General features: G+C 48.3%; 1 protein-coding gene across 1 annotated transcript in view; it reads right to left on the minus strand.

The window, feature by feature from the left end:
- Positions 1-12141, minus strand: part of LOC111155672 (DS cell adhesion molecule) — a 766750-nt gene that overhangs the window by 95194 nt on the left and 659415 nt on the right. The window contains exons 18-19 of the mRNA XM_022515961.1: positions 4453-4693; positions 2768-2914 (exon numbers count right to left, since the gene is read on the minus strand). Coding sequence (XP_022371669.1) covers positions 2768-2914; positions 4453-4693 — 388 coding nt within the window. The remainder of the gene's footprint in view (positions 1-2767; positions 2915-4452; positions 4694-12141) is intronic.

A 12141-nucleotide genomic window follows, 5' to 3' on the forward strand; every position in this document is an offset into this window, starting at 1 on the left:
TACTGGACGGTTAGCCTCACCTGTCAAATGTACTCACCGCTGTTATCTGACCACACGAACAGTAAAACGCTTTCCTGTATTGTATTTGAGGCGACTGCTAATCAGTGGTAGTAACAATCTGTGTCTCCCAGTCTGTGAGTGTACCTGTGTGTACCTGTGTGAGAGGATGTGTGTGAGTCTGTGAGTGTCTGAGTGTGAACAGATGTATGTGTGGGGGTTGTGTGTGAGTCTGTGAGTGTGTGTGCCTGTGAGTGTGTGTCTGTGTGGGAGGATGTATGTGTGAGGGTCATGTGTGGACCTGAGTGTGGGTGTCTGTGAGCATGAGAAGATATATGTGTGAGGATTGTGTGAGTCTGTGAGCGTGCCTGTGAGTGTATACCTGTGAATGTGAGTGTGTGTGTGTGAAGGTTGTGTGGGAGTCTGTATAAGTGAGTATGTGTCTGTGAGTGTGTGTCTGAGTGTTTATGAATGTGAGTGTGAGTGTGAGAGTGTGTGTGTGGTGTTTTCTTGGGGTTAGTGGGTCCGGTCCTTTACACAGTCACATGTTTTCCGTCTGTGGGGACCTCAGGGCAGCAGCCTGAGGAGTTTCTGTGGAAGCATCCAGTAATCCCATGGAATTACCTGCTAATTCATACATGTCACTTCTTACAAGTAGCAGGTGAAGAGAGGGTGTTCATAGCAGGTTTATGTCTCTAAGGGTTTCCTTCTCATCTTTTGGAGATTAAGTGTAGAACTCTTACATTAGGCATTAAGCACACCACTTTGATCTTAATACAGTGAGCAAAAGCATCTCTAGGAACTCTAGGCATTTCCAAGCAGTCTTTATTTAAAGACTTTCATGTTTTTTGAATATTCACGTTTTTCAAGCTTTAGAAGCATCAAGCCAAAAGAACCGTATTAACCACATCAGCCTTCGTGGAGCAGAGGTGCCGATCGACAGTATGAATGATGAGGGGAAACATGGATGATATGGACGAGGAGCCATTTTTCCCGGATCCTGGGAATAATTCCGACAGGAGCAACAACAGAACCATCTCAGTGCCATACTGCCTCTAGGTGGGTGTGCAAAAGCATTTAGTTCCATCTCTTGACGAGGATGAGCACAGTACACACGATTGTATCATACGGCAGCGTGTCAATAAGATGGATACTTGTACACATGTCACTGCTCTGCACTTTACGTTATGGGATTTTTAAAAGCTCTTCTTGAGTCACGAGAGGGGGAAGTTGCTGCAGAATCATCTGTGTCGATCTGTCCGTCTCTGGGGCTGGCTGAGCGTTACTGGGCTTGTGGCTCCATGCTCACTGGATTCTCCCCGGCTCACTGGCTTGGAACATCCAATATGGGAGACTCGGCCTCCCAGGAGCCCACACAGAGAAGGTGCTCAGCGAACACCTCTGCCTTGGGTCAATCAGGTGAATCCTTACGGAACGGCTCTAGGGCTGGGTGCTGTGTGAGGTGTTATACCCAACAGCAGGAGGAACCGGCTCTGGTCCTCAGCCCCGAGAAGCAGGTCCAGCACAGACATAAGGAACTACACCTCCCCGAACTGCTCTTTCTTTAGCAAATTAAGCTTATTTAGCCAAAGTGCCTTCATTCCTTTATTCTGGCACCAATATTAGAGCCCCCTGCAGCCTCCAAAGCCCTGTGTGTTCTGTTCACTGGGGTGGGCACAGCCACCGGCTTGGCAGAGCGGCCCCGGGTGGCCTGAACAGGGGTGGGTTAGATCTGGCGGTGCTGGCTCTGTTTGCCCAAACTCAGAGGTGAGCACACACTTGGAGTCCACATGCAGGCAGAGGAGTTGAAAGAAGCCCGAGGCAAGAGCAGAGGCATTGTCCCTGGGGCAGGGGTGTGAGAGTCAGCTGGAGAGGAGAGAAGTGGAGGGCGCAGGTGTGGGCCACACGGGTCTTGGGCTGCAGGCAGGGAGCAGACCTCAGCAGCTCCCCTGTGAATGCTGCAGGGTGGGTGCGTATCTATCCTGCTGACGGAGCGGGGCTCAGTCTGGTTCAGCAGCACCCACCCCATGAAAGCACCACCACACTGAGACGTATTCTCCCCCAAAAACTTCTGGCTCCGATCTCACCACTACCTGAGGGGTCACACTGTCATTCAGTCTTGGCCAAACACACAGACAGATTTTGTCCTATAATTTGAAATAAATACACACACACACACACATACACACACGCACACACAGAAACAAGAAGAACGAAGGAAGAGAAACAGGAGGAGGGGAAGGAGGACAGTAAGACGGGAGACAAAATGAAGGATTTTGGGTGGAACCGCTCCTCCCGAGAATAACAGTATTCCTGGCAAGGCGTTCTGGCATTCCCTCTGAACCCGCTCATGGGTCAACTGCAGGGATTTAGGAAGTTCCCCTGCTGAGTCTTACTGGGAAATTGGAAGGGGCCAACCTTTTAGGATACACATCACACAGAACTTTCTAGAATCAGATCAACGTCCTAGTGCTGCCTGCAGAGGCTTGGCATAGATACTCATCTAGGAAAACATATCCATGCCTACATTTCCCAAGGGCCCTCCGCTCCCATATCTCAAATTGCTTCTTGAGGCTACATGTGGTCTCAAGCAGCTGTACACCCCTGTGAGCACTGAAGATGAGAGGTAAGAACAGAATGACATGGGGAGAGTGGACACTGATAAAGATGTGCCCTCCATACCCTAAAACCCAAGTTAGGAAGCGGGGTGGGCTAATACCATCACACATCCTCTGGGGCAAACTCACAGCCCTCGTTTTTATCCTCTTACCTCCGTCCATCAGGTTGGCCCAGTAAATGACTCTGAACCCCTGGAGAATGCCATTCAAGGCTTCCTTGGAAAGTGTGGACCAGGATATTGATATGCTTTCTGGTGATGTTGCTATGGCTTGGACATTTTCAGGGGGGTAACTGGGCACTGAAATGAAATAATTAGAATCTGTAACAACCGTGGGTAGTTTAATTAGCAAAGCAATATGGAATAAGCAACATTACTTTGACGTTTCAACATGCAAGCAAAAGAAAAAAAAAACACACTCAATCCACAAAAGTAAGGGGGAAAAATGAGTACCATCTCCCGATTCAAATAGTATGATAACTTTCTCTCTTTCCAACTGAACTGCCTCGTGTTGAAGGAGGTTGCCCCAGCACGGAAGGGCAGAGAACACTTCTGATCTTACTGCAAAAGTAAAAAGCCTTTGCTTCTCTAGTTTATTTCCTCATCGCTCTCGTGACTGAGGTTAGGGTTGCTTTACACAGCGCATGCCTTCCACAGTCCACAGTATCTGGCATACAAATGGGAAACCTGGCTACTGAGAGGTGCTGAAAAGCAGACACGTGGTCAGAGCGTCCTCACTGCCCCTCCCTGGCCAGCTCCCCTTGTGAAACTGTAACATGGTGTCGGAGGACAGAGAGTCAATGGTTTGAGATGCGGGCTCTTTGAAATGCTTTTCACATGGAGTTTATCCAGACCTTAAACTCTGTGCCTGGGAGAAGGGACAAAATATCAACGGACCACGCACATCAGTGAAGAATTAGCATTGAGAGGAAAACCAAAAGGCATATGTAATCATGACTGCAAAGATCGTGATGCTGGACAGAAAATCCCAGTCTCTGGGTTTCTGGTTTTCTAAGACGAGGATTCCCTCCCTATAGAAATGGTCAGAAATTATGGAGGCAAGTCGCCCTGTGCCTCCTCACACCTGTGACCACGTGGCTAACTGCACAAGAGGCCACTGCGGTGCAAATTTCGTACCTTAAACTCTGCACTTACTGCTGCAATGAAGCCTGTATCTTATCTTTGTCTCTAACGGGGGTCTCTGGACCCAGAGCTCTCCTTTGCTTTTCCAGCCCTCCTGACCAGTCACGGGACAAGGCGAATTAACCCCTTGTGGTCACTAGAGGGCGCTCAGTCACCGTGAGATTTGTGCCAGGAGAGCTGCTCATTCCTTGCTCTGGTCCAAGTGCTTGGAAATAGGAAGCAATCATAAAGAGAAAGAAGAAGGAAGGCAGGAAGGAAGGGAGGAAGGAAGGAAAAAAGGAGGGAGGGAGGGAAGAAAGGAAGGAGGGAAAGGAGGGAGGGAGGAGAGCTTCCTTAACACTGATTTGGAAGAGATTCTTAGGAAACTGGATTTCTACGTTCTGGTTAGGCTTCTGTAGTCCGAGTGAAAGCCTTCGATGCACCTGGGAAAAGCCCAGTTCTCGCGCCTGGAATGAATGAGATGCTGGAAGGGGAAGGATTTGGGCTTTGCATGCAAGCTCTGTCAAGGGCAAGACCCCGTCTGTGCAGCTGGTGAGCGAGTGAAGGCCGACTTCCCGGAAATGGAGCCGCAGTCTCTCAGGCCTGGCACCATTGTCACGGCAGGGCCAGCAGAAGCCAGGCTGTGGGGGGCCAGAGTGGCGACCAGAGCAAACCCTTGAAGGAGGAAAGGCGCGAGCGGCGGCCTCCAGACCTACCGTCCTCGAGGGTGGTGGTGATGATTTCCTGAGAAGAAGGTCCCGTCCCGGCCCTGTTGCAGGCCTGCACCACCAGGCCGTACTGGGTGAACTTACTGAGGTTGTCCAGGGTGTAAATCTCACTGTCCCCAGTGGTGTCGATACTGATAATGTTGAACTGGAAGTTGCCCCCGGTGCTGTACTCGCGGTAACCTATTTGGTAGCCACGGATAATCCCATTTTGCAAATGTTTCTTGGGGGCCTAAAGAGGAAAGAAAAAGAAAACACTAAGGAACCCTGGAGAGACGACAGGAGGGAAGCCAGCGCCCCCCACCCCCATTTGGGAAAGCGGAAAACAGTCTGAAGGTCGTGGTAATAATAGCAGTAGGTGTCCTGGTGGGAGTGGAGTCGGGGTGAAGCGGCGAACCCAGGCTCTTGGCTGGGCGCCCTTCCTCCAGAAGTCGGAAACACCGGGCGCCTTCACGGCGTCTCAGCTGCACCGACCGCCATCACCCAGGCACGCCGACCTTCACACCTTCACCCGGTGGAACCTACTGAGCTAGAGCTGCTCTGCTGGGTTGTCTGAGGCACTGGGGAGCAGAAATGATTTTGTACAAAGTCCCTGCCCTTGTGGAGCTTACACTCCCGTAGAATGTTCCAGAATAATAAAGGTGTTTCCAGTAGGAAGCTGCGTGTGAAAGGAGTCCACCACCGACATGAAGACACACATCATTTTGGCATCATTTCACGGTGATTTAAACCGGGCAGGGCTGGGGCGATAGTGAGCTACTCTCTGCTAATGACAGAGCGTGTGCTGCCTTGAAGACAGAACATTTTTGCCAATACCATGGGTTTTTATAAGAAACAAAACTCTTTTCAAGTATGTTATGAGAACAACACAACAGTGATGAAGTAAAGGTTCTGGAGAAATTTCAGGTAGTCAAGAGACGTGTGTGTGCATGTGTGTATGTCTCTGTGTGCATGTGTGAGGGTACGTGTGTGTTTGTGTGTGTGTGTACACATGTGAGTGTGTGAACAAGTGCGCTATGTCTGTGTGTGCAAGTGCAAGAGTACATGTGTGTGCACGTGCGGGTGTGAACGAGTGCACGCGTGTCGCGTGTGCGTGCGAGTGCATGTATGTGTCATGTCTATCTGCACGCGTGAGCACGTGCGTGTATTGTGTTGTTTCTGTGCATTGTGAGTGCATGCGTGTATGCATGTGAGTGTGTGGGTGGGCGCAAGTGTGTATGTGTGTGTGCGTTATGTCTGTGTGCATGTGAGTACATATGTTATGTGTGTGATGTCTGTGTGTGCATGTGTTATGTCTATATGTACATACGTGAGTGTGTGGACAAGTGCGTATGTGTGTGATGTCTCTGTGTACATGCGTGTGAGTTGATGGTGGGTCTGTGTGCGCATGTGTGCAAGTACATGGTGTGTTTGTATGTGAGTGTGTGCAAGTGTGTCTGTATTTGTGGTATGTCTGTGTGTATGTGTGAATACATGTGTGTATTCATGTGTGTGGTTGCAAGTGTGTACATGCATGTATGTGAGTCCATATGTGTGTATGTACGTGTGTTTGCGTCTGTATTTAATTAAAAACTATAGATTTAGATTTGTCAGGACCATGAAAGGCTTTCTCTGTCCCCAAAGTGCTGACAGGCCAGTTGGAGAGAGGGAGTAAACACTTAAGAAACCACAGAGAATCTCAGATGTCTAAGCGTCGGGCACTGGAGGGCGAAGGCCAGTGCACATCCAGAAAGTGACAGACTCAGAGTGGTTTGAAGAGGCCAGCTGTCCCCCAACCCTCAGGGGCTTGGAAGGATGGCCAGGGTCTGGGAATGGGAGGGGAGGAGGTGACGCGTGCTGTATGAATTGCCTAATATGCCCCCTGCCCAGTGGAATTACATGGCACTAAAATCACATTTTAAATCAAGTTTCCTCATTTTTGGTTTTCTTGGATTGCAACGCCTTTGCTCAACAATGAGACTGACTTCATGCATACACACAGTTCCAATGGAGATCAAGGAAACATTCCTCTAAATCATGATGTTCCTAGTCAAGCTGGCACAGTTGGACCCTGACACGAGAGCTCATCCCTTTTTTACAAGCAAATCTCTGGGCAATTTTGTCTTTCCAGTGATGAGCTGTGACTTTTCACTTCATATGAAATCAGATCTAAAGATTTTAGATTTTGAGAATTTCATTCCACAGAAATTGTCTTACCACAACCGCTGAATTTACATTTATGTCATTTAATTAATTAATAAAATGTATTTCCCTGTAAGAGTCATCTATAAGTCAAATTTAAAACAGATACTTTTGTTGATTTCACATAGTTTTTAAATGTTAAATATGGTGAAACAAATATAAATGATACATATTTTTAAAGATTGGTTTATGCCCATTAAATATTTTAATTTTTCAACTGGTTCCCTGTATAGGCTTAGGACCTCCTCAGATACGAAGTCGGGATCACAGTATGGTGGTTATAGCATCAGGCCAAGAAGCAGGTGAAGAGAGTAGAGACGAACGCCCATCAGAAAATGTTTACATAGAGGGGCAAACAATGTAGCTAAATGTTCCAAAAGCAAGGGGATCTGCTTGTTGACTTTCAGTTTCTTGGGTTTAGGATATGGTTGCACAGGTAGGGGGAGTTTATTTTTTCCCCCTCCTATAGATAAAAGTATGTTCTAACTAGCCTAACTTACGATGGCATTTTTAAAAGATTTTATTTATTTATTTGAGAGAGAGAGCATGAGAGAGAAAGAGCATGAGCGATGGGGAGGGGCAGAGGGAGGGAGGAAGCAGGCTCCCCACTGAGCAGGGAGCCCGATGTGGGGCTCAATCCTAGGACCCTGAGGTCATAACCTGAGCCAAAGGCAGACGCTTAACCCACTGAGCCACCCAGGCACCGTGTGATAGACATTTTGAATCAAAGAAACATTTAACAAATCACATGAAGAGAAAGTGCTGTTTTCATAAATAAAAGTCAAAATTCTAACTATGTCAGGCAAAGTTTATGTTTTATTATTACTTTGTAAGCTGGATAGTCCGATTTCCCCTTGGGGTGTGTTTACATTAAAGAAATCCTTGAGAACATATTGAAAACTCAGATCTCTTTTTAAAGGTCCACAAACAGAGGGATCCTGTATGTTCAGTCTAGGAAATTGTAGGGACTGTGGGGCAAGTTCCAAGGTTTTTCTGGAAGTGACCCTGAGACTTTCTCTGAGTTGAATGGACAACAAGCTGGTGGGGGCAGGGCATGTGGAATAGTCTGTCAACAGGCTTCATGTCATCCCAAGACAAATCGATATATAATATCCTTTACTTTAAAATATGTTTTGGGGGGCACCTGGGTGGCTCAGCTGGTTGAGCCTCTGCCTTCAGCTCAAGTCATGATCCCAAGGTCCCAGAATCGAGCTCCACATTGGGCTCTCTGCTCAGTGGGGATCCTGCTTCGCCCTCTCCCTCTGACCCTCCCCTCAGCTCATGCCTTCTCTCTTTCCCTCTTTCACATGAGCAAATAAAAAAAATCTTAAAAAAATAAAATATTTTTGGATGATGTTTTAAACATCCATGCCTTGGAGCATGTGTTTACCTGGAATAAAGGTAGATGTATGTAAGGGAGAAACCCTAATGGGGAAGGCAGTTTTAGAATATAATTCTCTGGCCATTAAATAACATCAAATTGTGATTGACAAAATGGGTCAAAAATAATTATTTGTTTCATGAAACTAAATGAATGAAATTAATGGTGGTTTAGGAAGAAAAGAAAAAGAGAAAATCAGGTAGAGATCTTGAACATACTTTGAATCTGGGTTGCAGATACTGGAGAAGGAAAATTTCCCCAGATACCACTTCTATCATGTCCTTTTCTCCCCAGATCTCAGCAGTACCTGTAGTGAGATTCAAACCTGGTTGTAGTCTTTCCAGGCTAATGCCCCCTGGATGTTACCTGGTGACCTAGGATTCTCTCTAGCTGTTTGAACAAGCATGGAAATTCCAACTCTCTTGTGTTTTCCCATCTCGCGAAAGCCCTCATCAGAGACCACTCTTCTTCCTCCTCTATCAAAGCCCAACTCATTCTCCAAAGCCGGCTCAACTTCCAGCTCACCGGCTTCCTTCAACTGCCTCCATCCAAGGGGTTCTCTCTCCTCTGGCCTCCACCCACATGCACCGATTTGCCATCAGCTCTGCAAGAACTGATCAATTTCATCCCCTCCCGTGGCCTCTGTTCCATATCGAACGTCAGGTTTCCAAGGACTTGACTATAAGCTCCAAGTGCCTAAGGATTCTCATAAACATGTTTGAAATCTCATCCACTCCCTTGTCCAAAACAGGGCTTCAGCAGAGTGGACATTCTCAGAAAATGTTACTGTCGATGCAGGAGAGAATGGTTTTGAGCATATGTGAGGTGCAAAGAAAGGGATGGTCAGGGATGACATCGTTGCAAGTTTATAACTGGACTGGGTACAGGAACAGCGAGGATGGTTTGAAGATAGAAGAGATGCCTGGACTCCAGGCCCATGATGCAGCTCTCAGTCAGAGGCCTGAACGAGCGGGTAGAGAAGGGTCGCTCAGGACCACCTTGCAATTGGATCCAGATTGAGAGCTGGCTTCCCTGGGGCCACTCAGCATGGTGGCTCATACATCAGGATGAGGGGGTCCAGCTTCCTTTCCCAGACACATCAAGGGAGGAAAGAGCATCTGAGGAACCAACTTGTTTGCACAAAGTCATCCTTTTTCTTTTCCTTATTAAAGCAGGGATCCTGGAGTTCGTGCACTTGTTTGGCCATCTCATGGGTGACATGTTTTTAGAACAAGGATAATTTACAGCAGACCCACAGATTCATAGCAAATCTCACCTGGCAACCAGTCCTCTTGATATGTATTAAAGGAAGACTCTGGATAGTTAGTGAATGGAAAAATTAAAAGAAAAAAGGAAAAAAAGAAGGGACGTCCAGGGCTCACTGTGTATTGCAGAAGGCAACTGTCCGATCACATTATTTACAGACGGCTCTGACTGACACGTGTCCCGTTTCTACCTTCCCCCAGCCACTTCGAGTGTGCCACAGTTCTGGAAGGAGCTCTTCTCTCTTCATAGTTGTGCTTCTTATATAGGGTTAATTATTTTTCCATGTTGATTACTACTCTTCCTCTCATTTACCTTTGGATCAGGTAATGAGCCTGGGTTCTTTCCATTTGTCTCATTTATCTGCCATCTGGGGAACTCTCTCCCCTTTCTAGCCCTGCAATTTTTCTCCTCCTGCAGTCCCCCCTAAGCAGCTTTTTCTTTCATCCTTCCAAGTGTCCTTCCTCCAGCCTCCGGTCCCCCCCCCACCAACCCCCACTTCCTTTAAGAAACTGTCTCTTTCGATCTCCATGACAACAGTAGCACGGTGTCAAGGTATCTGTGGTTTGCAAGTGTCCGCATTTTACGTGTCCGTCCAGATGAGCCTGGGAGCTGCCTATGGCAGATACAGAGGTCTTTAAAAGTTAGCAAGCGTAGGATGTGCAAATGCTCACAGCATCATCAAGGATGTGGGTGATTAGAGCAGGCCTCTCGTCTTTAGAAAGCCACCAGCCAGGTCCTGCTCCTGCACGCTTCCCTTTCCCTTCCCAGCGCAGGTGAGCGGACTCCGCTCAATGCTAGGGTTCACCGGCCGACCAACCGGAGAGCGAAAGCCTGTGCTGCAGATTTCTGCATTCCAAGAACACCATGTTACTCGGGCATGTTGAGTAACTCAGGTGAAAAATGAATTGAACATTCTCCTTTTAGGTTCTTCCAAATTCACTTGAAATGTAACTTGTCCTCATTTCCCTTCTATTCCGGGGCTGTGGACTGTCTTTCTTATCTTCATGTCCTCCTTCCAGTCCTCGCCCCTGTTCCCCAGCATCACTAGAAGCTACTCGGTAAGCTTGTGCAGTGGGTGGATGCATTCACTGGAGCGGTAGGAACTGGGGCCTCTCCTGCACAAGGGGAGACCGGCAAGGGAGCCTGTGATGAGAGCAGAGCATGGTGCTTGCAGTGCCGAGGGATGGCACGGGGTATCAGGGAGGGAAAGGGGGAGAGGTGCCTTTTCTCACTGTGGCAGAAAGACTCCCAGATTCCCAGAGAAGGCACATTTCATCTGAGCCTCTATGAAGACCGACCCGTGCCGAAGAGGGACAGCCTTGCAGGAATGCAACCAGCCTGCCTCACGGAACCCGGGAGAGATAACCAGGGACGGCCCTGGGAGGAACAGCTCTGAGTGACCCTTCGGAAGGGTTCTGTGCTGACTGTGCAGGTAGGGATGGCAGGAGTTAATTGGAGCAGGTCTGAGAAATTGAGGATGGTGACACAACATTGGAAGGAGGCACAGTATTGAGAGGCCAAGAACTTTGACTTGAAGCTGATAGTCACTGAGTTCTCGTCAGATCCGGCAGCTGGGGTGGAGGCGGCGGCCAAGTGTGCGCTCGGGTTTGGAAAACACATGTAAAATTTTAGAAACAGGCTCTTAGAGTTTTATGGGATGAAATTGAGGTTAACTGTTGCATCACAGGACTTCATTTAATTTCTCAAGTGTGGGGTGGCTCTTGTTTCATTCACCCACTCACTCATTCATTCCTTTATCCAACCAACAAACATGTTGAAGAGATACTCTTGCTGGGTCCCTTCCTTTTTCTGAATCGCACTGTTGTCTGCATAGCACACTTTCTGGTAACCATACACAGCATTTCTCACCAGACTTAATGGCTTGTCCAGGGGTTTCTGCCCGAGAACTAACAAAGGAATGCATAGCACATCCGCAGACCCCACCTGGTGGTGGCTCTGAGAGCTGGTCTCCAGAATATCCCACATTGAATGTCAGGACCTCTAGATGTCTCGATGTTTCTGGGAAACAGAGTTGGCCAGAAGGGTGATGGGTGTCCCAGAGTCTGGGAGTGGAGTCCGTTGAAAAGAATGACAGAGCGGGGAGCTGTCCAGGTTCAGACTAGAGAAAAGCAGGGAGACAGTGGGAAGGGGCTGCAGGAGACAGGTCCATGGGCCACCAAGAGGCGAGGCCAGGGTCCAGCCAGGAAAGAGTGCACCTGGAAACTCTGAGGCTTTGAGAGACAGATCTCACCTGTGAGTCTAGACTTTGCATAGGCAGCGGGGATGCAGAGGGAAAGGGGTTTGGGGTAGGAGGCCAGGAGGGAGTGTGTACCAGTCTGTGAGCACACGACTGGGACCCCAACTATTTAGCAGCAGCTGAGTGATCTTAAAAGGCTGGGCTCCTCCAGAGGGACCCAACCTGGAGTAGCTCCCCTGTAGGTAGTGGGAGCCCCTGAGAATGGCTGGGTGGCCGCGGAGATCCGGGGGCCCCACTTGATCCAGATCTGCTAAACAAGAGAAAAGCCAGTATTTTCAAAGATATCAGGGTCTTTGTAAAGGAATGGCCTTCTTCAACCATGGGAAGAATTACTACTGTCCTAGTCTTTGTAACTTCTGCTAGTGTAAGGTCTGTCCAGAAGGACCACAGAAGATCCACAGTTCAGAAGGAACCACTGAATGGAAGGAAGGCTCTGACTTCACTCCTGGGAAGAGTCCGTCGGTCCTTCAGCTCTCTGCTGGGAGAGCGCATAACAGGAAGCTATCCGTGACGTATTCCAGTGGCCCGCGTCTGCCTCCCAGGTGTGGTTGTGTTCAGTATGGAATGGCTGACAAACTATGGTCCTGCGGCCATA

Source organism: Enhydra lutris, unplaced genomic scaffold (assembly GCF_002288905.1).
Source record: "Enhydra lutris kenyoni isolate GAN:26980312 unplaced genomic scaffold, ASM228890v2 scaffoldscaffold43, whole genome shotgun sequence".
NCBI lineage: Eukaryota > Metazoa > Chordata > Mammalia > Carnivora > Mustelidae > Enhydra > Enhydra lutris.